At 41.5% G+C, this 25,641-nt stretch overlaps 1 protein-coding gene across 4 annotated transcripts in view; it reads right to left on the bottom strand.

The window, feature by feature from the left end:
• TRPS1 (transcriptional repressor GATA binding 1) overlaps positions 1 to 25,641 on the bottom strand; it is a 272,969-nt gene that overhangs the window by 157,224 nt on the left and 90,104 nt on the right. For 3 of the 4 annotated variants that reach the window (XM_066626328.1, XM_066626326.1, XM_066626329.1), the window contains exons 3-4: positions 22,996 to 24,125; positions 9,736 to 10,342 (exon numbers count right to left, since the gene is read on the bottom strand). In XM_066626328.1, the coding sequence (XP_066482425.1) occupies positions 9,736 to 10,342; positions 22,996 to 24,125 (1,737 nt within the window). The remainder of the gene's footprint in view (positions 1 to 9,735; positions 10,343 to 22,995; positions 24,126 to 25,641) is intronic. The other variant, XM_066626330.1, reaches the window with a different exon arrangement.

The raw sequence follows: 25,641 nt of genomic DNA, 5'->3' as shown, positions 1-25,641 counted from the left end.
ACTGGTGGCAGTGCCTTATGTGCCATCACTGGGTAGTCTGGGGCGCCATGGAGTGTTCATTGCAGGGCTCTGCCCCAGGGCCACCAGAATACACAGGCTTCCTTCTAACCTGCTTGTATTTCTGAAACCTCTGGGCAAGTTCCTGTGTGCGCACACATATACACAAATATACGAAAAGCAAAGCAGCTACTGCATTTCCAAATCTCTCTTCACTATTCATGAAGATGAACACACAGAGATGCATAAAAACACACAGACTAAAGTTGCCAAACATTTCAGAACCCACAATCCCCTTCACAGTGATTAAGAGGCAAGGCAAAATTGATTAAGGGACAAAGTCTATAGTCCTGTAGGCATCAAAGGATTTTCAATCCACCCAGATCTAAAAATTTTGCAAAGCTGAATGTCATTTTCCATTGTGGAAAAATCAGTACACTTCCAACATGCTCTTTTGCTTTTAAAATTATTACCATCAAGTCTATAAAACAGTTGACTAACATCAGTGCCTGGTTTTTTTTAAATGGCCTTTTATTTTTTAATCAAGAATAGTGGTTTTTCCATTTTGGTTCTTTTGCAACTAATAAACACAGTAGTACAAAATTCCGGACAAAAACATGCAAGCAAGTGCCAGGTTGCTTACCAGAACCAGAAGCCTCAAATATTTTATTCAACATTTGCATTAAGCTCCAGATATAAAGCCCAGCATGTACATGGATTTTTATGGTATGGTTTGGCTTGGGATTTTTTTTTTTAATTGTTTTGCAAAATTGTTTTAAATGAAAAGGGCAGATATCTTTGCATATTTGTACAGCAATGAACAATGAGATGTGAGAGATGTTTACAACCCAATTCACGTTCCTGCTGAGTCAAAATTCTCAATTTCAGTCAATGTAGTCCAACCGCATTCAAAGAGATTAAACTGGCTTAAACCTTAGTACTTTAACTGAGTATGCTAAAGATGATCCTCCCCCACACCAAATAATACATGTAAGATGAGTCAGACTGGACAGACTAGCTGTACCCTAAACTTCTTTATTTTCTCTTCCTTGTCTCCTAAGTCCAGACCCTGGTTAACAGTAATTAGCCCATCTATGGGCCCAAGCTAGGAGGAAAAAATTATGGCATTTATGGTAAATGTTAAGTACAAAATAATTTACTAGGGCTGCAATCCTATACACACATGAGAGCAACTCCCATTCAACTGAATGGGTCTTATTTTTGAGTAGATATGCATAGGATTGCACTACAGATAAAGAAAGCAGAATTTGAGGGTTTCTGGTAAACAAGCTCCAACCAAGTTCTATAGAATGTTTAAGCCTGTGAACAGGATCGCTTAAATAGAGGATACCCTCGCCCTACTATTTATTATAAACTTAGTAATAGTAGTAGTAGTAGTAGTAGTAGTAGTAGTAGTAGTAGTAGTAGTAGTAGAATATTTTATTATTAAATGATTATTAAAACACTTCAGCAAATCCAGAGTACGTGGAGAGTGACACTGACTATGGCCCCTGATGCCAAGATACCTGTAGACCAGTGGTTCTCACATTTTCAGCACAGGGACCTACTTTTTCAAATGTGAACTTGTGAGGACGTACCAGAAGTGATGTCATGACCAGAAATGACATCATCAAGCAGGAAAACTTTTTAACAATCTAAGGCTGTAATCCTACCCTCACTTACCCAGGAGTACAGGATCTGTAACATTTCCCCAAATGCAGTCACATACCATGGCAGCATCAAGTCTAATATATAAAAAATAAAATATTGAAATGAATGGGTACTCCACCTGAAATTGACCCACCCACTAGGTGGGTCCTGACCCACAGTTTGAGAAACACTGCTGTAGACAATATCCCAAGAAGCTCCATGATTGGCTTCCATGAGAAAAGGGTGGTGCCTGCACATACCTTGGGAGCAGAAACCTTTCTGAGAATGGGGCAGTGACCATGTATACCACAGGGGCAGAAATTCTGATGGTACAATATTCTTTGAAATTCATGGATACTGCCCCTTTCTCACAAAAGTTGAACACCTGACCTGGTACCCCAGGCTACCAGGGACATGGCCAGTGGGTACATTGGCACTAACAGGCACTCCACGCTTTGTGTTTACTAAACTCAGGGATGATTTCGCAAGAAAGAGGATTATCTTTTGTTTCTCTCAATTCAATCTATATTTTTTTACTCAGGTGTATCATTCATATGTTTATACTTTGTACAGATGTGGTGTAGTGAACCAAACAGCAGGATTGAACTGGCAAGATCAGGGTTCAAATCCCTGCTCAACTATTAAGCCATTTCTGCCCAACATTGCACATATGCAACAGGGATCAAACGTGTACCTTGAAAAGGCACTATATCTCCAACTTTCCTTATACAGCCTATAACCTTCCTTTCTGTAAAAAAAAAAATAAAATAGAATAGCCTCCATGTATAATGCCCAAATTCCAAAATTAAGAAACAGGAATTGTCAGCTGAATGTGTATGGGGTTGCTGCCTTACATACAAAAGAGTAGTCTCCTTGTGTTCGCTTCCAATGCCCATACTGTTGACTATGTTAAGTAATTTTTAAAAAAAATATATTTTGCTGGGGAAAAAAATAAGATAAATGGCAATATGCAGCCCAAACATTTTAGTGCTTCTATATAACTGCCGGCTTAGTTACAGTAAGCGACTTCTACCACAATACAGAAACAGCATATGGCAAAAGTAACTTTCTCCTTTCTTCTTCCACAATTTTGAGGGCCTTGCACCACAACCATTGAAGGCAGCTCCTAACATGTGTGCATCACAGAAGATCCTATAAATATTTAGAGATATTATTCTTCAAATATCTTATACAGGCTGTAATAGTTGCATATTAAGCCTGTCTTTGATTTCAGTGTTTTTTCCCTGTACTCTCTGCCTTAAAGCCTTTTAGTCATGTACAGACGGGAGAGGCGATAGCTTTGAAGTGCCCAAGCTGCAGCAAAGGTGCTTTTTTATTATTGTTGTTTTTATTAAGTCTGAAGAGGTTTGCCTGTGATTTGCTGTAATTTCAGAGCAAGCTCTGAGATCCATCACAACAAAAAGAGATAAAATTTCCTCATAAAACCCCACAAATCCTTCAATTGAATAGAGTCAGTTTCCTGTAAAAAAAAAAAAGAAAAAAAGAAAAACAGCCTCTTTGCACCTTAAAGGCTAACAGTTCAGTCCTATGTCTGTTTACCCACATCTAAGTCCCACTGAATTATTGGAGGTTTATCCCAAATAAGGGGGCATGGGACTGTGCTATTAGGCTGGGAACCAAAATATACCTACTAGGGAGTAGGCCCCTTTGAACACATGGGATTTAATTCTGAGTAGACATACATAGGATTCAGTGGTAATGCACTTTTTCAGGAATAAACTTTCTTAGACCAGAGCCTACTGATTGATGCAATTTATTGTGGGATTTAAAGGGGTGGGGGACCCCACACCACACTGACAAACTTCTTGAGTCCCCAAAAATATTGTTTTCTATGTGGCTGAGGTTTAGTTTCCTCACTCCCAGCAAATATAGCACAAATGAGTCATGGCTGATTTTATTTTTTGCACCAAAACAGCTGTGATCAGAAGTTATTTGCAGGAACAGCAACAGCACAGATTTGCGCCCAACCTACTAAAATTAGTTTGAAGTAGCCAAACTTCCCATTTGAATATATGTTTCCTTCAAATTAAACAAATTAAAATGGCAATTTTTTTCATTCAAATTGCAGGCTCTTGAAACAAACTGTTAGTCAAAACCCATTTCTATCAAGTTTATATCTCAATCCCATTCATAACAAATCTCTTAAAAGCTACAATAATTACTTGTAGTCTCATCAGCTTGCGAGTTTTCAGATCTTATGCAAGGAAACAGGGTATAGCACAAACTATATGAAAATATTCAGGGTAGAATTCTTTCCATAGCAAACAGTGAAGGAGGATACTGTGATATGCATGGCAATACAAAATGAAATATTGTTGTTCTGCTTCTCAGGAATATGTCAACAATATACAAGGGAGGCAATATCCATACACAGACTCTTATAACACCTTGCTTAAAAGTATCAGATACCAAAAGGGGTGGGGTGTACGTGTGTGTGTGTGTGTATACATGAGAGAGAGAGAGAGAGAATATACAAGCTCTTTTGGTGGTGGTGTGTGACTGGAGGAGATGGAAAAAAATTCTTGCAAGGAAAAAAACACATTTATAGTGCTAGCCCAAGGTCTGTACAATCATTAAGTATCGAGCGAACATGTAATCTATGAGTCTTCCTTAGCTGGATCTGGTCTGGTACTTCATGCTTTTGTTCCTATTCTGTCCTTGTGGAAACTTTAGGAGGAATTATGTGACTGTAAACAATGGATGTGTTACTTCCTGTCCTGCAAGTCTAATGCACACTTGCTAAGGCTACATTTACTTTGGTGGCAGCAGGAGCTGGAAAGGTGACCCTGGCGTAGTAGGGCAGCATAATTGGCATAGATACAAATTGGATAACCTTTTCCTTCAGCCACTAGGTTTTCTTTTGGGTCTGGGATGCAAACTTCTCTGACTGACGCAAGGACTCTGATACCATAGCACAGTGGTTCCCCAACTGCAAGCCGTGGTTCCCCAGGAAGCCACAGAAACCAGATAGGAGCTGCAGAATCCTCATGAAAAACCCACCGTACTATACAATGTATACGACTGTAGCACTAATGGGGAGCTGCAGCCAATGGCTCAATAGGTGAAAGGAGCTGCTAGTTAAAAAAGTTTGGGAACCACCAACATGCCATATTCTGAATGAGTGACAGCAACGTCCTCAGCTGGAATTGTTTTGTTGCCCATCCTAGCAACACCGACTATTGCTCACAAAAAATAGAAGCTAAGAGGGCTCAAACTTCTTTGTTCTGCAGACTGATTCACCTTTTCCTCAAGGTTTTTTGATGTAACACCCATGTACTACTATATTATTATCTCACCACACCCAATTAATGATTTTGCCTCCTTATTCAGGTGTACACATTTCTTCTTGAACCATATAAGATACCTAACTATAGCAGAGTAAATATTAGAGGGCGAGGCTGTTGAGTGTCTGTCCCTCCCCAGGCAACAATGCTAAAACTTAGTCCAACAACCGAGAACCATTCAGGAAGCCAGGCTGGTTTAACATTTTAAATGTTACTTTCAGGCAGTCTTTGGTCACACTACCGCAAGGAGTGATGTAAAACACCCACTTGCATGGAGAGTTTGTTCTGGAACACAACTAAACAGTTTTCTTTCTGAACTACGTACTTTAAACCAGAATTCACAGTTCTCTGCAACTCTGCAACAGCAATATTGCCCCCTTTTATTTTTAAATTTGGGGACATCCAGCATTTGGTGGCAAATGTTTCCAATCTCTTTCTCTAACACCTTGTTGAATGATTATTTTAGATTTTTCCAGGATGTAGTTTATACTTAGAAATTAACCTCCCACTTCCCCAAACACTGAATTGTGGAAACAGGTGCTTCTAACAAAGCCGAGAGAGCTCGGCAGTGCTTTGACCCAGCATAGCTATGTATGTTAGTAAGACACAGCACCCGCTGAGTTTCCCTGAGTTAATTAGAGAACCCGCATGGCAAGGAATAGCCTTGACTATAAATACTTCCTGACAGATCCCTAACAAAGTCAAAGGAAATGAGGAAAAAATGAAATGCAGCTAAGGAGAAACTATTTCAGATGTTCTTCCTTTTGATACCTGTTTTGAAGGGCACCAAGGCCTGGGATGCATTGTGCTTGATCTCACTGATCAAGCTTATATATAAGCAAGCTTTTGGTTATATATATATATATATATATATATATATATATATATATATATATATATATATATATATACACACAGTTTATATACATAACTATGTATATAAATATATAGCACAGTTTTGCATTTCCCTATTGAAATCAATTGCTTTTTTGCCTATTTAAATCAAAAGAACTTGGAAGCCACTAACTTTTGTAAGCTTGCAAATATACGTCCCATACACCTATTCACACATTTAATTATATAATGTTAATGTGTGTATATCTTAAACACCCCCAACACATATCCCCAATAGTTTTGGAACAAGAAATCTTTAAGAATCGTAGGCATTAAGCAAAAAACAACATAGAATGTTTATTAATAATGGACACAGTCCAGCACATCTAAATCCTATTGATTTCAGTGGAAGATTTAATCACATTCTTAACCTACCCCTACTAAAATAAATGGGACTTTAAAAATACTTAACTGGGATTGAATCATACAATTTTTTTTAGAATTTGATGATCCTTATTCATTTTCATTATACTTGCACCAAATGGGCATGAAAAAGGTAATGTGTGTTTCTTTTTCACTGAATCTGCAGTTTCTTCGTGTAAACCAAAGATGGTTTCCACTCTCAAGTACACGTTAAGCTCCCAATCCAAGTAAAATCAATCATAATCTTAAACTCCATTGGCATGTGACACATGAGTTTCAACTGATATGATTCCCACAGAATTATCTACAAAGCTTTATGTACATAAACTGTGGTTGTTTATAGTGAAAGCAAAACCTTTCACTCTCTCTCAAACACACGTGAAGAGAGAATGCTCAAAACAGAGGCTTGCTATGGTTCAACTGTGATACTCTAAACCAGTTGTACTCAAACCGGTGGGTGGCGACCCACCAGCTCATATAATGATGCCCTGTTGCCTTTAAGGGGCAGGGGGAAACCAGTGAAGCGACCCTGAGGAGAGAAGGAGGGCTATTTTTAAACTAAACATAAGTACTGTCAGGGTCTGGGGTGTGTGGGGAGCCCTGTGAAGTGCTTGCAGGTCTCCCCACAGCTTCTAAACAGTGAAAGTTGCAAGTGCGATTAAATTGGAAGTGGAATTTCCGGTTTCGTTGCGCTTGCAACTTTCACTATTTAGAAGCCTCAGGGAGACCTGCAAGCACTCTGCAGGGCTCTCAACATCCCCTGGACCCTAACAGCATGTATATTTAGTTTAAAAATAACCCTCCCTTCCTCATCAGTCCTGGGGATTGCTTTGCTGCCGCTGCCAAGACTAGTGGTTTACCATTCTAAACCATGGTTTAGAATAGATAATTTTCTCAGTCAAACCACTGGGGAGTTTTTGAACAAACCACCATCTCTAAGAGTCAGTCTTCTGCTTGCCTCCCCCCCTCCCCCCCGTCCCATCTGTACTATGGGAATAACAATGCCTACCTTAAAGATACCCTGTGAGTATTACTGAGACAAATCATACGAAGAGCTTTGAGCCCTTAGGAAAAGTGTTATATAAAGCCTAAGTATAAAGAACCAAGAAAAATATCTTATCTGAAATCAATTTTGCAGACAGTAATTGTTTGCCTAGAAAGAGAATTCCTGATGCAGTAAACAACATTGCTTAGCCTCTACTAGCAGCAGCCAAGGATCCCCATCACTACTCAAAGGAACATTTTTGCATATCAATAGACTCATCCTGTATAAACAAATCTTAAAGAATAAATTCAATTACACTAAGGAAGAGAGCGACAGAAATATTGTAGCAGTGGACTGGAGGAAATTTTTGTGCTTTCTTTCCTAAAGCATGAAGGCATCCTGTGCAAGAGGTTTCTAGAAGGTCTTTCCAGCACTAACATAAGGACAATGCAGCTCTGAGGTAAGGGAACAAACATTCCCTTACTTTGAGGAGGCCTCCATGAGTGACACCCAACTGCACACATCCCATTGGCACTGCTATGCCAGTGCTGGAAAGGGGGTTAGGATTGCGCCCTATGAGTTACAACTACAGAAAACAAAACACGGTTAAGGAATTTTCCCATCTCTCCAGTTTCTTTGTTTCCAAGGTGTCGGGAAGACTTTGCTGGTGTATTCTTAACAAGCAAACAAATCCATGATTTGCTGTACACTGGACGAGTACTTCTCACTAAAACATGGCCACCTACCCATGTACAGCATATCCTCAAAATATTTAGCCTAGATACTTTTAAACATACAAACAAATAAAATGTAAAGGATGGATGTGCTCATCTGAAACTTCAGTAAGTTTAACCCATCCTCCTGAACAGCAGGAAACTCAGCTTCCAAATGCTGAGATCAGGTTGTGTGGTTCTCGTCAACATGCACAGCTTTCATTCCTTGCATTCAGATTAATCAAATGCAATACTGGGTGATTGGCACAGCTTTGTTGATTCTTAATATTTTAATTTAATACAGGGGGACAAGCTGCTCCAGTGATGGTTTAAAGTCCCGCTTTTTTTTTTAAGAACAGAAACCAGTCACGTTAGCTGCTATTCTCTGCTAACATTACCAAATGGTTTGATTATATGCAGATTGAAAACTCTACTTTAATACATCTCAAGTTCTGCCAGCATAAGCTGAAATGAGATGTGCTCGGCATGAATTATGTGATGTGAGCATTCAGTAAATCTGGAACAAACAGACCCCAAATTCTGTGGTCAACACATGCTTTGCAAGCACAGAAAGTTTCAGGTTCAATCACTGACATGTCAAAGTAGAATTCCAAAAGACTCCAACCTGAAACCCTGGAAAACTGCTGCCAGTCAGTGTAGACAACACTGAGTGAGATGGATCAGTGGTCCGATTCATTATAAGGCAGCTTTATATATTCAAGAGGTAAATGGTTAAGAGCCACATGAGATGTTATTGAAGTAAATTGAACTCCACACAGAATGCCCAATATTGCCCCCCCCACACACACAAACTCCTGTTTCATGGATTCTTGAATCACAAAATCTGTCCTGGCCGCTCTGCAAGTTGATTGCATTGGGAGCCAGATTCATATTGCCTCCTTAAAACACTGCATTCTGCCATACCAAAGACACTTTGGTTGGGGCAAGGGGCAAAACCAACACCCATATGCTCCTAAGTGGGTCTGTTAATAAACTATACTACTTCACATAAACCTCAAAAAAAAAAAAAAAGGCCCTAGAAATTTGCCCAGGCAGGTTCCGGGAGACCAGAACTATTACAGGAAGCTGTAACAATGCCAAGCCTCAAAATACCGCTATTTATGAGATCTTCCTCCATACAATGACAGTAAGCAGGTAACACTTTACAGCCCATGGTAAGTGAAATGAATGAAGGTCCACCACTTGCATTTTTAAAAGCTAGTTCTGAAGACGTTATGCTTCTTGAGGAGACAACAAAGAGGCCATGCAGAAAAGAGGTACCAAGACTTCACTTCCTCAATCTCTTAAGTTTCCAACACAACTAAACAAGTGCCAAATGTTATACTTAACTACATTGTACTCGATTTTGTTTAAATATCCCCGGTCCTACTTTTTTATTATTATTTGATTCAGGTTTCACATTTTCAGCTATTTGATCCAGTGATGGCTGGCTTCACTATGTACTGTCAAGCCACCTTAAAATTTAGGAGGTGATTAAGCTGCTTTACTATAACAGATGTGGAGCCTTCTGGGGTTCTGCACTTTTCTTTTCCAAATGTAACATCATCTTGCAAAATCAGCAGGAATGATTAACTCAGTACAACCAAATTTAATAGCAAAGGCAAACAAACGATCACTTAACTACTGCAGCTAGCATGTGTGGGTTTATACAAATGCTCAGAAACTATTACCTGCCAATCTACTTATGAATGTCTCAATGTTTCAGGACACCGACATCAGTAATATACACTAGATTGCCACAAACCTGCGTGAAAGGCATAAACCATAAACAGGACATAAAAATCAAACAGAAAAGAGAATTTCCTACCCGTAAGAGGGATTGAGATTCATCCTTTGACTTGCTATCGCCAGATCCAGGATACTGCTGAGGAAGTGGTCCAGGTTTCTCTCCGCTGACTTGGGGCACCCCCTGAAGGAATGCCTTGGTCTCAATGGGCAAGCCATAAACGGGCCGCGCAAGATGGGCAGCTTCTACATTTGGACTATCCCTTAGGGGCTTTGGCTGCTCTTGGCCAACGGACACTGTGGTCAGAAGGCCCAAGCTTGTTTGGGTGTAGGATGGGCTCCCCCTCAAAATGTCTACTCCTCTCCAAGGTGTGCCACGAAGATCATCACCAGACCCATCAGGCCAACCTTTCTCTTTCAGAACTTCCTTCTCGTCCAGCTTTTCCCTCTTCACTACGTTCTCAGTGATGGGCTCCCCCATTTTGGGATCTGGATTGATCAAGCTATAAACCTTGAGGTCCATTTTGGGCTCTTCCTTGAGAGCAGCAGCCACTCCATGGCTATCTTCCCCATTGGCTGTGGTGATGTCCATTTCTTGGCAGTGCACAGTGTTGAAGTGCTCGAGTAGGGCTTGAGTGTCAACAGCTGTAACGTTGCACTGACGGCATTTGTAGCAGTTATGGACTCTCCTGAAAAAAAAAATACAGTTACAACACTTTCACTCAGCTTCCAATGATGATCTGCCATTCCACATAATGGTCAGAGCTTTAATTTATATGACTGTAGTATATAAATAACTCTAATTAGCAATAGTGAACTATTATTAATTAATTTTAATATCCATTATGTTAAGTATGCCTGCATTTTCTTGGTTTGTCTTTCACTTGCTTATTATATTTTCTCCGTTGTATTTTTCCTTCTTATGTATTCTACTCACAATATTCTGCCTCTCATTCTTTCTCTTCAATCTAAAATATTTCTCTACCCAGCATGTAATTAGTTTGTGGAACTCTTTGCCACAAGAAGTAGTGATGGCATCTTGCCTGGATGCCTTTAAGAGGGGATTGGACAAATTTCTGGAGGAGAAGTTCATTACATGTTACAAGTCATAGTAGGTATGTGCAAGCTCTTGGTTTTAGAGGCAGGCTACTTCTGATTGCCAGATACAGGGGAGGGGACCAGGCCACAGGTTGTGCCTGTTGTCTTGTGAACACCCTCAGGCATTTGGCGGGCCACTGTGAGATACAGGAAGCTGGACTAGATGGGCCCTTGGCCTGATCCAGCGGGGCTATTCTTCTTATGGTTCTGCTGCTATTGATGGGGTCCATCTTGGATAAGGCTGCAACTCAGGGCCCAATCCTGAAGAATGCATGTCAGCTCACCACTAGCACGCACTGTTGCAAACATGCAACTATTAACACCGGCCCAGAGCCATAGTTCGCCCAGCGCAAGCCCATGATGGAGACGCCCATTGGAAGCCAGTGGACCACTGCCCAGCTCTCACACTGAGCGCTAGGCAGCGGAGAGGTGAATGGGAATGAGGGGAGGTGTTCTGAATCGGAGGGAGGGAGGAATAAGGCATGGTGGGTTAGGGAGCGAGGAGGGACTAGTGGAGCTCAGCTCTGCTGGATCCGTAGCCCAACACAAGATGTCTTTACTCTGTGCTGGCTAAATAGCTGGTGCAGAGTCGAGTAGTCCCACTGTGGGGCTACTTTCCTTACCTGGGGAAGGGGACAAATGTCCCATTCCTCTGAGGAGCCACTGGCAGCTGTCCAGCGCACTTAGGATGCCACAGCAGCCCCAACCACCAGGCAGCTCGGGATTGGGCTGCCTGTCATGAACAACTAATAGAAGACTAGCGTCCTAAATAGAAGTACATAGTTATAATTTTAAATATAAAATTATTTTAAATTTTAAAATTTTAAATATAAAACTACAGAAGGTCTAGTTTACTTGCTAAACAAATAGTAATATCAGTTCTCTGACTTTTGTTATCAAGGACTGTTTTGTTCATTTGAACTTCTTCTGAACTACAATTACAAAACGAGTGGTAATTTTTCATAAATAATTTTCTGTTTTCTGTCTCTCATGAACTTGGAGCATTTTCATTAACAGGTTAGTAAAAAGTTCAGAAGTAAAAACCAACAATTCAATTCATGGTCACTAATTCTAGAGTACTGACTATTATGGGGCTATGCTGGAAAAAATAGGTTGTGGGCGACAGTTTTAAACAGGACTTTCAGTTACGTACCAATTTGCGATAAAACATTGCAAGTTTTATTCTAAAAAGAAATAAACTATGCATGTTATTGTGCACATTTTCTTAATTGGACAGTTTGCATATCTCTAATAATTCTCTGATTGAAGTTGTTTTTGAGGAAATCAGAACATTTTGGTACCTTTAAAATAACAATGACGCTTAGTATTTGTATAGGGCTTTCAAGGCTTGCAAAGGGTTTCGCATGTATTCTTTTGATGTAAACCTTATAACAGCATAAGGTATATGAGAATTATTATCCTATATTGCAACTGTATTATTTATATTACACACACATACACACAGAGAGATGAAAAGAACAGCACACATAAAACATCAGGGATCAAACAGGTAGACACAGGGAGACAGTGGGAGGGTAAAGGAATAAGGACAATTAGTTTGGCTTCACTATGAGAACTCGTAACTTTTCCCACACAGAAGACTACCTTGTCTACATCAAGCTGTTTAGCTGCTTTTGGGTCAAGTCTTGGTAGTTTTAGTCCACTGCCACCAATCCAAGAGATCTGGTTCCCAGAGGGGTTCCCTGGGCAAAACCCCTCCCCAATAATAGTTTTCAGGGTCTTTATTGCACCCACTCTGAGAGCAGTGCCTGCAGAGGCTGATCAACCCACTGAGCCTAGAACATGGCAGAGGCTTTAAATAAACAAAGAGGTTTTATTAACAGATGAGGAAAAAAAACAATATAATCAGGCTTTGTTGCTCACATATATACATCCACTAAATGGTGCTGGCCCCAGAGAAAAGTCTCATATGTGCAGGCCTGCTGAACTCTAGGCTGAGAACCTGGATTACAACCTGGCCTTACCTAACCTGAGGTTTATAGGGAAAGGACCAAGGATGGGGGCTCGAGTCAAGTGACTCAGACTTGAGTTGCCAAAATGCATGTTTTTGCTGAGTCATACACGTGGAAGACTTGGAAAAACACTCAAGCCAGGGCCCCCGACTCAGCACTTGTCCCCATGCATGCTAACTGCCTGTGTCTGGGTGCGCTTACTGTTTTTGCGGGATGATAAACCTTGTGGGACCATCATTCAGATCAGGTGAGCTGCAGGGAGGTTCCAGCTGAGAGGCAGGGAAGGGTTACTGTTTGTATTTGCATCTGAGCTGGAGTGGGGGAGGTGGGAGTGAGTTCTTTTGCCTATCTCTGATAGGAAGGAAGGAACCAATGATCATTGGACAAAGGATGGGCGTTCTGATATTTTCTTTGGCTAAGGTATGACAGAAGGAGAAGCCAAAGGGGTTCTTGCCTTATAATTAGCTGCAGATGCCTAGGGAGGGTGAGGGAGGCAGGAGCATCTATCCTGCCCATCTCTGAAAGAACCAGTGGTAATTGGACAGAGGATGGGCATTCTGATATTTTCTTTGGCTGAGGGAGGGAGGGAGGGAGGAAGGAGCCCAAGGGGGGGGCTCTTGCCTTACGATTGGCTAGAAGAAGAAAAAGGAGGTGGGGAAACAGGGGGTGGTTCGTAGCAATCATGCTTTCAAACTTTGTGGCTTCTATGGGCTCAGATGTTACTTGGGAGGGGGAAGCCCCACTGAATGACTGGCTGCATTGGAACTACTTCTGAGTAGAGCTGCCAAGGACTGGGCTATCCTGGTAAACCCTGTAGCTGTTGCACGTGACCCTCTTCTGTCCCCGCTCTCCCACAGTCCATCCCACCACCCTGCTACTTTGTTTACAGCTGGAATGGGGACAGCAGGAGAGTATTAGAGGAGAACTCCAACACACAGCCTGGCAGCAGCCCCATATTTTTTAACCCACAGCTGGTTTTTGAAGGGGGTGACTCAACTCTAGTCCTTTAGTGTTGCAAAAGGGCAATTTGGCAATTTGGAAAGTGCCCCCATTATGACTCATTTTCAAGTCAAGTCATGGGGGTGGTGACTCTAGACTTGATTCAAGCCACGCTGAATTTTCCCATCCCTGAAAAGGACAGACCAAAATAAACTAAAGGTCTCTGTCTATATAACGGGTACTCTTCCCAGCAGGCTTCTACTCTGATCTCCACAGAGAGTGAGCTCTCGCTGTCTTGCTTGGTTGGAAGTTCACCTGAGCAGGAACAGGAATGCTATCCGGCCTGCTGCATGAAATGGGTTTGATACCCCTGCTCCTAGCCAGAGACCAGAAAGCCCCACACAATGAAATACTGTACACCAATTTCATCACAGTAGCAAAACTGGAAGTGCCTGTGTTTTTTCTATTTTTAGATGCTGGCTGCAGGTAATTAAAAAAAATATTGCCCGTGCCCAGCAGCTGCTCGATCCTGGGAATCATGTCACTGCATTAACCCCTCCCCTGCAAATACTTACCTCAGTTTCCAAACTCCCAAGGAATTTGAGAACCTCTACCATATGGTGTTGATTAGTGGTCCTCCGCAGGATTTGAACCACCACAGGTTTCAAACCAGCATCTGGAAGGCCCACAGAGACCCAGACTTCTGGATGCAACTTCTGGCACTTCCGGTCACAACTGGAGGTCCTCTGTGGGCCCACCTGTGGATATTGGTTACAGCGGGGGGGGGGGGAGGGGGTTTCTGGGAACAGATCTCCAAGGATCTAACCTGAGATCTAACTTGTCCACTTTGGTGAAACCACTTTCCCTCACAAACTCTGAGTATGCATCTTTAGCCAGAGAACAGTTATGTCTGAGACTGTTGAGTCCTTGTTACTCTCTCACACTGTGCATGTAAGTGTGTGCATCCTCACTTCATGATTCCTTGGGCTTCAATGGGGGGCACCCCTCTATGATCATGAGCCCCCTGCTCTCTGCTCCCATGGTGCATGGAGGACAGTTGAGGGGGGTGGCAAAGACGGAAGCATACTTGAGGGCCACACCAGCGAGTGACATGGATGCAGCAAGTGGAATGGTGTGTCTGTGTGTATGGGGGAAGGGTGTAGCTAGACAGGCAGCAGTAGGCAATCTTTATTACATGCCAGCCCAAAGATGGGGCTATGCAGTGCTTCCTCTTAGAGGTCTATATGCTACAGCCTCCCAGCCATGTGTGCACATTTGCAGTGAGGAAGGCATTAAATGAAGTGCCCTTTGCCTGTCTCTTGCTGTGGCTGGCTAATTAGAGAGCAGCTTTGTAGCTCATACAGATTCTAGACTTGAGAGTTGCCCAAGGAAACTGAATTGGAGCACTCATGGCTAAGAGCAATTGATCCAATGGTTGCTTTAGATTGCAACACAGCCCCACAGCCTCCACAGTTAGACAGGATGACTCAAGACACAAGGCGTGGCAAGGACCAAGAGTGCGAGGCTATGTGAGATGGCAAAACAATGGATGGATGCCATTTGCTGAAAATTTTTGGAAACTGCTTCAGTGATTACCAAAGAGAAGCTACAGTGGCATCCTTGAAAATTTGTTATAGGTTTTTTAAAAACACTCACATGACCAATCACTATTAGCAAAAGCATCAATACCAGCCAAAGAAGTGAGACCATTCACATCAAAAATACAGCTATTTATTAAAATATGGTAATAGAAGTTGAGGGAATTATCCAACAATAAGGTCACTAATAGCCCAATCCTAACCTGCACTGGAAAAAGCAGGCCAACTGGCTGCACCGTATCCAGCACAGGTTAGGAAGCTGCTGCCACACAACTCAAAGTAAGGGGATATTCATCCCCTTACCTTGTGACATGTGCCAGCCACCCCTATGGAACTACTTGGATCTGCACCAGCAAAATCGCTGGCGCAGAACTTGAGCAGTCTGGTGTAATGCCGGGTTGACCGGGAGGGGATTTAATATCTGGTCAAAGTTACCCAGTGTCCCCCTCACCCTAAAATGCCCCAGTTCCATCCTCCCACCACCCTCTTCAACTCACTGCACTGGCCATCCTCAGCCAGTGCAAAAGTACCTGGTTTCTGCACTGTAGAGGCTGCACTTGGCCTCTGTGAGCCAGTGCACATCCACGTGCTAACTCCAGAGTAGTCATGAACATGTTTTATGGTGCAATCACAACACTTCTGGGCCCACAGAAGGGACTTGTACTGGCCCAAGTGCTTCTCAGGATTAGGTTCTAATTTTATTAGCTTCCTAGAGCAAAGGAGAAACTAGGTGCTTGTCATTTTTTTTACTTGAAGAAGCTAATACTTTTAATGCAATTTATTGTAATTCAAAAATTTAATTTTGAACTTGTGGCTTCAGAAAAATTATGAGAAACAGGAAGAACTTCCATTTTAACTGATTAAGAATTGTCTTTTGAGCATCCCTGATATTGTTTATTCAACACTATATAGTTCTTTGGGAGGGGGGAGGAATCAGAGTACAGAGCGCTCTCTGAACTAAAAAACTATTTCCTGCACAAAGCAAACTGCTTATGGGATAAACAAGCCATATTTGTTCTTTTATGGACATTCTTAAAAGTCCATAAAAGTCCAAAAGTTTGTTAAAAGACTTTTCTTAAAGTAAAAACAAGAGAGAAGATGGTCTGGTGTCACACTGATCTGTGAAATTTGAACAAAACAAAATTAAAAAAAAATACTTGATCCGTCATGAAAGCTTCAACTAAGAAAGCACTAACCAATATGCCATCTTCAATACAGCCAATTTAGGTGTTCTGAATACCTTGGAATAACACACATGCCTATTTTCATTCAAGCAGACCATGCAAAGTACTGTATTACTGAACTATGTAAAACATATGTTCCCACATTGGAACAATGTGTTGCCAATTTCCTGTGTATGCCATAGTAACAGAACACTTTTTATGAGCGAACAGGATACTGTTTTATTAGTATTACAGTAGCACACAGACTTCCCAGTCAGGATCAGGAACCCAGTGTGTGAGGCTTGGTCATAAAATGAATTTTTTAAAATAATAGAACCTACCCTACATCAAAACATACGTGAGTCTGCAAATCCTTATTCCCACATGCAGATGTACATCTTATTGGGATTCCACAACGCTGAAGAATGTGTCCCACACAAACCACTTCTCACCCAAGATTAATCTTTGTGTTAAAAAAAAGAATTGATATGTATATCTCCTGCATCATATCTCCTGCACGTACAATACGTGCAGTTTTGCAAAAGGTATGTAGCAATTTCACTGGTGTCCCCTTCCTGTGTACTCTAAAGGACTATACATACAACTATATACAGACTCTTTCCTACAGGGGAAAAAATGGCATTTGTGAAGCAATTTGTTTGTCCAGCCAAATTAGAAAAGATAAATAGAGCCCCCAACCAGGGCATCAAACACATAGAACTGCGTTTTACTGCCATGGCAATACTCACTGCAGTTAAATGAACAACAAAGTCTTGTCTTACTGAAGCCAGGGGTGGAGGTCTCCTTGGGGAAAGAGAACATTCCCTTCTCCCGAGTAAGGGCACAGGCACCACAATGGGGCTACTCAAGCCTGCGTAGGTTGTTTTGCCTGAGCCTGCACCACTTTCCTCCTGGACCAGTATATGCACCTGCCATAAACTGTAGTAATCTCCATGTTACTGTAAAGTATACAACACAAACCAATCCCTGCTTACAATCCACGTAGGTTATAAAAAGATGAAAACACCAATTGTGTTTATGCAGTTCCACTAATGTGCACAAATTAACAGTCTTCCACCTGACCAGGTTTTAACAATTCTAAAGTAAAAGTTATCTGAACTTTTTCAAATAGTCTATCAGATTTGTGGATTAGACTCAGATTCTTCTCTGCCCATCCATTTCATTTAAAAGAATTAACTTTTTTCTTGAGTCCCAGGAGAATTAGAACAGACAAAAGAAAATATTTCTTTACCCAGTGACTGATTAATCTGTGGAACTCCTTGCCACAGGATGTGGTGGTGGCTCCTGGCCCAGATGCCTTTAAGAGGGGATTGGACAGATTTATGGAGGAAAAGTCCATCACAGGTTACAAGCCATAATAGGCATACACAGCCTCCTGGTTCTAGAAGTAGGCTATCTCTGAACACCAGATGCAAGGGAGTAGCAAGAGGATACAGGTTATCTTGTCATCTTGTGTGCTCTCTGAGGCATCCAGTAGGCCACTGTGAGATTCAGGACTAGATAGGTCTTTGGTCTAATCCAGCAGGACTCTTCTTACGTTCTTTTCAGGCAATCTTCATTCAGAAGGGAATGTTTACTTTTGCAAACACAAATGTATGGTTGAAGGGTTTTCCCCCTTTTGTCAGGAATTATATTAATACATATTCATTATACATGATTATTATTTCACATTATGTCCATATTATAAATCCATTTCAAGTTTGAAAGTTAAGAATTAAGAAGTTAGTGACAAGTTGAGTTAGTGAACTGAGTGGAATAAAAACCTTCAGTTACACACCAACTTCACCTTGATTTCAATAACATTTAGGAATGAATTGCATCAGCATAAGGGAGAATAACCAGTACATTTCAAAGAAATTAACTGAGGACATACAGAAGTTGAATAACAAAGCAAATTTTCATTTTCCTTCCAAATTGACAGTGGCAGCAGTGCCACATTGGTGTTAATGACGTTTTCCTGAGCTTTCTAAATATTAGAGCTGAAAGCATTAATAAGATTTTCAAACAGATTATAATCAGAACCACATCCCAGGAAAGAACATTCAATACTGATGGCATTTTCCTAAACCACCTGCATACATCTCCTGGTTAAAGTAATGCATAAGGACTACTTTGCCCACACTCTATTTAGTGATAAAAATTGTGTAGTCCCTTCCAACTAGTATCCCATTAAACAGTTTCAGAATATAACCTGAACTAAAATACCGCCAAGTCATATGGACATCCAAGGCAGAAATAATAACATTCCCAATTTCACATGTAAGGTTGGGAGAATGTCATGGTTCATGCATTCCATCTTTTCTCCCTCCTCTCTTGCAAACCATGAAAGCAAGGGATAATGTTTTAGCCATGGTGATAACCATAAGTAATGCTAACCAAATTTCTTCATAATCAAGGCTAGTAAACCCTTTACTTTGATTACAAGGTCAATCTTAGTTAGCATAACTATTATTAGCATCAATACACATGCAAATCTACACTACAGTTAAATTGCCATAGTTCTCCTATGCAACAATATTATGTGGTCTTACCTGGGAGTAAGCCCCACTGAATACAGTAAGAGCTACTCATAAGTAAGCACATATATAATTGTGCTGTTACACTAGTTCATGAACTGCTAAATCATGGTTTTGCATTAAATCTGAACTAGACCACGAAAAAAGAAACTGGAACATAAAATTTAAAGGAATAGAACAAGATGATATTTTTTCCACTTAGAGCACAATCCTATGCCTGTCTACTCAGACATAAGCCCCAATATAGTCAATGGAGCTTACTCCCAGGAAAGTATGGATAGGATTGCAGCCTTATTTTGCTGAAGAGAATGATCCTTACTTCATTTATTATTTAAGACTTTTGACTGCCTGCAGAAATGTTGTTCGTCTCCTGTTCTTCATCACCTTTTTCACAAAGAAAATATGTTCTTCATCTTGGTTATTTATGCTCAAGGAGGTCTGATCAAGTTCTCCCCTCTGACATTCAGGAGGAGCATTTTGACAAAGTCTGAAGTTCTTAAACACTGTACACTGTCATGTGCATGTTACTGTGATTAAAAACAAGATAGTGTGTGCTTTTTTTCTTTTCAATCACATTGGCCTTACTGAATATTATTTGGTTAAATGATTTGAAAACCTTATTTGAAAATGAAAGTTAGCAAGTTTGCCTTTCTAGAAAAAAAACAATAATGAAAACCAGCAGCCATAGAAATGTTGCAGGACAAATGTCTAAAAACAGGAGCTCATTGTATGCTTTTTCGGGGCAAAATATTCGTAAATACATATACAGAGTAAATGCTGGTTTGTTGTGCCAAAAGCTTTGTAGGGTTCCAGCCAAGGTTTTTCGAAGCTTAAGAACCTAATTTTAGATCCTCAGAAATATATTTAGTCACCTAAATAAGTGGTGTGATTTTTCAACATTATTGTGCACCACTGACGTCAAAGGGGACCATATAACACTCGGTTCTTTTGAAAACTAGGCCAATAACCAAAGGGTCTAAATATGAACTTGACAGTCTAAAATTCCACTTCAGGGAATAAAAACTATTATCTTTTCCTGGGAAGGGCCATCTTAATTTAACACACGAAAACGTCAGCTAAAGCACTCTTGACAGTGGAGTCATCTCAGTCACCCAAGATAGATCTACAAGAGAAGCTGCTAGAAGTGTAGTCAAAGTGCTGTGTATTCTGTTTTCAAATATGGCCCACAGCAGCCCTAATAAAAATAAATAATACTACCACCTAGGACACAAAAACCGCTTTTCATCTTCAAAGCAGTTTACAATCATTAACTAATTAATCCTAACAGTACCCCTACGGCCCGCTTGGAGTGAAAGAGGGGGAATTGCATGCTACAGCCTGTAGCTTGTGTGGGCTACAGCTGTTAGTTAAATATGAGCAATATGTGCTATTATTTTATGGGATCCTCAGATGTAGTCAATACAGCTGACTTGAGCAATATCCAGGTGCTTTCCACTTTCATCTCCCCTGAAAGACTATAATTTAGTGGCGTTATCCACTGTGCTCCCATTTTACTTATTCTTGTTTATTTAACAAACTCTTACAATGATCAATATAGACTTCATGTGGCAGTTTTTTTTCTGGTATCAAAGCAAATAACTGAACACAATCATCTTTGAGGTGGAAGACACACAGAAGGCGACTTTTCCTAAATGTTTACATGTGAAATTGCATTGATAAAATATTTCCACATGATAATGGTGCCTCACCTTGCAGATCATTTATCACATGGAAGTGTAGGTTGAAGCACACCATGCGGCAGTAACTTTTCATCTTAAACATGAATGGGTAAAAAAAAACTTTTCCAATTCAATCATTTGCAATTTAAGAAATTGCAAAGGATTGAATAGCCTCCCAGACACAATTGAAACCAAACAGAAACTATTTGCCATATCAGCGTTCATGTTGCCTTCAGCCTATGGATGAAGATTAACCCCACAGAAGTAAAAAGCTTTCAAAAAGTAGTAGGTTACCCCTTTGATCCCCAGAGATGATAGTCAAGGCATGAGATAGATACACAGCCTTTTGTATTGCACTATTTAAATATGTGCAATGTGCAAAAAGGTAATGCTCAGATATTCTGCCTTCTAGCCAAAATCTCTATGGGAACTTCCACTTCCTCTATCACCTGGGAAAACCACCTCACTCCTTAAAACATAAGATCACCTCTTCTTTATTGTTAGACTGGCAGGATCCACAACTCAAAAGACAGCATGCATGCTTTGCATGCCAGATGTTCTATATTCAGTCCCTGGCATCTCCAGTTACAAGGATCTCGGCAGGGCTGGGAAAGATCCTTACCTGAAAGGTTCTAGAGAACTTGTACATATTGGAATAGACAGTGGACCAATGGTTTGATTCAGAGTAAGGCAGTTTCATACGCTCATTATGAATGTTTAGCTATTTCTTATTAGGGCCTAATAAATTATTGGTACCTGGTTGCCCACTATATACTTAAGACTTAAGGACTGTGAATGGATCATGGCCAATCTTTTTTGTCACTAGTATATTTTCTACAGTCACGCTCGGTTGGCTATTGGCTGGAAAGTAGATGTTTCCTAGCAGTTGAAGACTGTATTTGGAACCTATCTGGTGAATGAAAAAAACCCCACCTTTTAATAAGTTACATGAATCATAAAGAATCTTTGGATCTAATAGTAGAATTTTGACATGATGAATTAATTTTCCCAGCTCAAAAAAACTGATTTCTACCTAGAATTTTTTTGCTATTGCGTTTCCCAAATTGTTCAACCTCTAAATAAGACAGTGAATTCTTTGCACAGTGTCCCTTTCCAAGACTCTCCCTCTTTTTTCCCCCCCTCAAACCTAGATATTATCACTGCCAGGAGTCTCTGTGGATAGTGGAAGGCTAAGATATTAAGGGAGAGGACTTGTATAGCCCCTATCCTATGTCATAAGAAATGTTCCCCCACAGTTCCACCACGGACATTGCTCTTACCTGAGAAATCTGGACCAATATGCCCAGGAGGTCAGGAAAACGAGGCCAATGCAATGAGCTGCATTTCTGGGTGACTACAACTAAAGTATTTTCATCATGTTAGAACACAAAATGTATAAGGGTCAGGGTTGTGAAAGAGATTTCACAGATGCAGGGGACTTCTCATTTTTTGTTATTAGACACAGAAGTGTCTCCCAATGCCTGCATCAAGCAACTCCTCTGCATACAGAAGGCCCTAGCTTGGTTATTTCATTCTCCTGGACACAGATCATCCTTCCATAGTACAGTGTCCTTCAACTTGTGGGTTGTGACTCCAATGGGGTTATGAAGCCTCATTTGGGGAGTTATGGCAACCTCTACCTTTCAAAGACTGTGTAAGAGAGTCTTGGATCCAATCAAAACTGATATAATTTTGCACAGTCTGTTCTCTCCATCTTGCCCTGCAGCTCCTAAAGCCAGCCCTGCTCAGTTGCTACCTCACAGGGTTGTTGTGAAGACACAAGAGATAGGGGGAAAGGGTGGACAGCGGTGGGGTGGGAACAGTGATGGGTTCCCAGTCTCAAACTTTATTTATTAGGTCATGGCATTCAAAAGGTTGAAAACCACTACCATAGTAATATAGACCCTTCTCACCCCTCCAGCACACATGCATACACTCTTAAACCAACAGTGAACAGCAGGACTTTAATGCATGTAGATCTTTGAAATTCTTCTCCCTCAAGAAATGGAGAGACAAGAAAAGATCACACAAACTGGGGTTACACTCATAATGTGATACAAATGAAACTTTTGAATCTAGCTGTTACCTAATGAATGCCACTTTGAATGCCAAGCAGGGTATAAGTCTGTAAATAGATAATGTGCTTGTGAAGGAAAAATGTACACTCGCTCGTCTATTATGCAAAGGGATTGATAGCTGGAGAAGTATCTGATCTATCACTCTGTGCAGGCAGGATTCTATATATGAACCTGAATTTCTAAGCTGTAGTCTTGGTCTCTTTTAATAACTATTATAAGGCATGTATGTACACACACATACACACACACACACACACACACACACACTTTTTTGTACCTGTAGTGTCGAGAAATCTCCTCTTCTACCTGAGTGACAAAGTCACATTTGGTACACGAGTGTTCTTTGCTTTCTTTGACAGTCAGCGGCCCATCTACCCCTTGTAGGGTGTTTGCTTCTTGCTTGACTTCGGACGCCTGGGCTTCATGTGTGGTTTCATAGTGAAGCAGGAGACCGTCTACATCAGGAGTGGAGAAAGAGCACTGGTGACACTGGTGCTTGACTCTGGAGCCTCCTGGCATCCCAGGGGACAAGTGCAAGAGCAAGAGAGCACAGTGGGAACAATTACTTTTCCTGCAAGCAAAAGGATAAGTAATTTCTCCAAGGTGCTTTTCTGGGCTACAGAGGCCTCGGGGACAAAACTGACAGTGCTTAATGGTACACTTGTGAATGCTGTGTAGCTGCTGATAATGACGAAGAAGAGGCCCCACCACTATTACATCTGGGCCATGGCTCTTAGAGTACCTAAAATCACAAAACTGACAATTGTAGCTTGTCACCACGTTGTCCTCCACTCCTGAGCTGGAAAAGTCTTTCTTTTTTGCCACGCTAGAGCCCTTCTCAGTCCTTGTCGCTAACTCTCCATCTGCATTTTTGGCTAAGTCGCTCTGATTAATGACCGACCCCCTCGAGAGCTTGTCATTCCGATCTGGGTGAAGGCCCCCCGCCTGGCTCCCCCCATGGTGCTTGCTGTAATGTTCTAACAGTTTCAGCGAGCTGGATGATTCACAACTAAAGCTGCAGAATTTGCACCAGTAGTAACTGGAGGCATCCGTACCGTTTTGTCTTGAGGATTCAAGAGGCTTGATGGGCACCGAGTAACCAACCGGAGTGTCGTCTCCAGCTTTTATGGTGATCTTGTCCTGCCACTTTCCCAGATCCCCAGCCTCACATGATCGAACAGTGGGACTGGACTTGCTGGAGTTCTTCTCTGAAGCTTTGCTGGATTCAGAGGCAGGAAGGGCAGATTTTATCTTATTGGGGTGGGTCTGCAAGAAGTGTTGCTCCAGGTCTGTTGATGAATTTCCCATATAGGTGAAATTGCAGAACTTGCAGCGGAAATACTTGGTGTTGCCCTGGCAATCAGGAGTTTTGCGTCCAATGCCTATAAAGGTCCCACCTAAAGTCACCTACAAGAGATGAAACAGACTGTTATTTAGTATTTTCTTTTCCCTAGTCTCTATGAAGGATACAAATGAAGAAAACAAGAGAGGGGGTTAAAACATTAGCCTGCATTGACTGAATAAGAAAACTGCAGTAAAACACAATAGCCATGTTGTACATTCTTCCAAAACAGTCTGGCCTTACCACAGATTAGACTTGAGCCTAAACTTAAGTCTAGTTTGCTTAAATTTAAGCAGATCCCGAGGACAGCACTTCATAGAGAAGTACACTTTTGTTAAAGCAGCAAACGGCAGAACATCTTCTTTCAAATGCTGCCTTCATGCATGTGCTTGAACCAGGGCCTCTGAGAGGAATTTTATCAAGGGGTACAAAGTTTCTTTTGGGCCCCTTTGCAAAGGGGAAGGGGTGAAACAGAACAGGGGAGGGTGGTAACGGGTGAGCAGAATAGGGGCAGGGAGGGGTGAAACAGGGTGGGGGGAGGGTAGAGACAGCCTGAAGTCTTTGGAGCCCATGTCTACCAACCCATGTGGCATCAGTAGTGTCCCCAGCATCCCTAGTCATGATAGTGTCCCTAGCACCCCTTGCAGACAAGTCTGAATGGATAGGAAAACGTATGATCTCAGGAAATTTTTGGGCCCTCTCCTTCGGCTCCTGGGCCCCCTTTTTGACCCTGGGCCCGGGCACAAATTACCCCCTTTACCACCCTCTCCTAGGCCCCGGTTTGAACTACGAAGAAACAATAAGGGGCAAGGGAAGGAAGAAGGGCTGATGCTATGGGAAAGTAAAGGAGACTAAGGCATTTAGCCAGGAATCCCATTTGCAGTGAGACAAGGACAGAGAACCAAAGCATTAGATCAGGATGAGTAATTAACAATAGTTGATGGGATTTGGAAGAATGAATTCACTGAAAAGCATGAAGAAAAAGGCCCACTTAGGACATGGCTTTGAAAATGGAAAAACATGGCGGACAAGTCAAACCTCATCAAGCTACATACCCAAACTGCAGGATTTCTGAACTCCTGAGGAAGAGAAGTAAAATGTGAACATTTCACTAAGGAGGTAACTTATGACCCAATTGTATCCTGGGCTGGCAGTATCCAACACATCATCCCAGGAGGAAAGGCCAGGTGAGAGAGGTAAAAGGGAAGACACTTACCTCTGTGTCACTGCTGACGTGTCTCCTATGGAACTCCTCAAATCTATGCCTGCTTTTTACTGCATAGTTCTGAGAAGCCTGCTGGGGATGTGTCTGGGACAGGGAGTGCCAATGCCACAGTGACTCACCCCACCCCAGTCCCACCCCCACTCCCATCCCTCCACTGGCAGAACCCCATCAGGGACTGCTCTGCACCACACAGCTAGTGGTATGCAGTTTTCCAGCTGCTGCACCAGCAGCAGAGCTGTGCAGACCAGAAGAGAAGCTGCCACATCAATGTGGTCACTGGTGGTACACCATTGCAATGGGTTCATAAAATTGAGTCATTAACTGTTCAACGGTAATGCACAAACATTCTTGTTTTC

Source organism: Tiliqua scincoides, chromosome 4, assembly GCF_035046505.1.
Source record: "Tiliqua scincoides isolate rTilSci1 chromosome 4, rTilSci1.hap2, whole genome shotgun sequence".
In the NCBI taxonomy this organism is placed as follows: domain Eukaryota; kingdom Metazoa; phylum Chordata; class Lepidosauria; order Squamata; family Scincidae; genus Tiliqua; species Tiliqua scincoides.
This window is presented reverse-complemented; position numbering and strand designations above follow the sequence as displayed.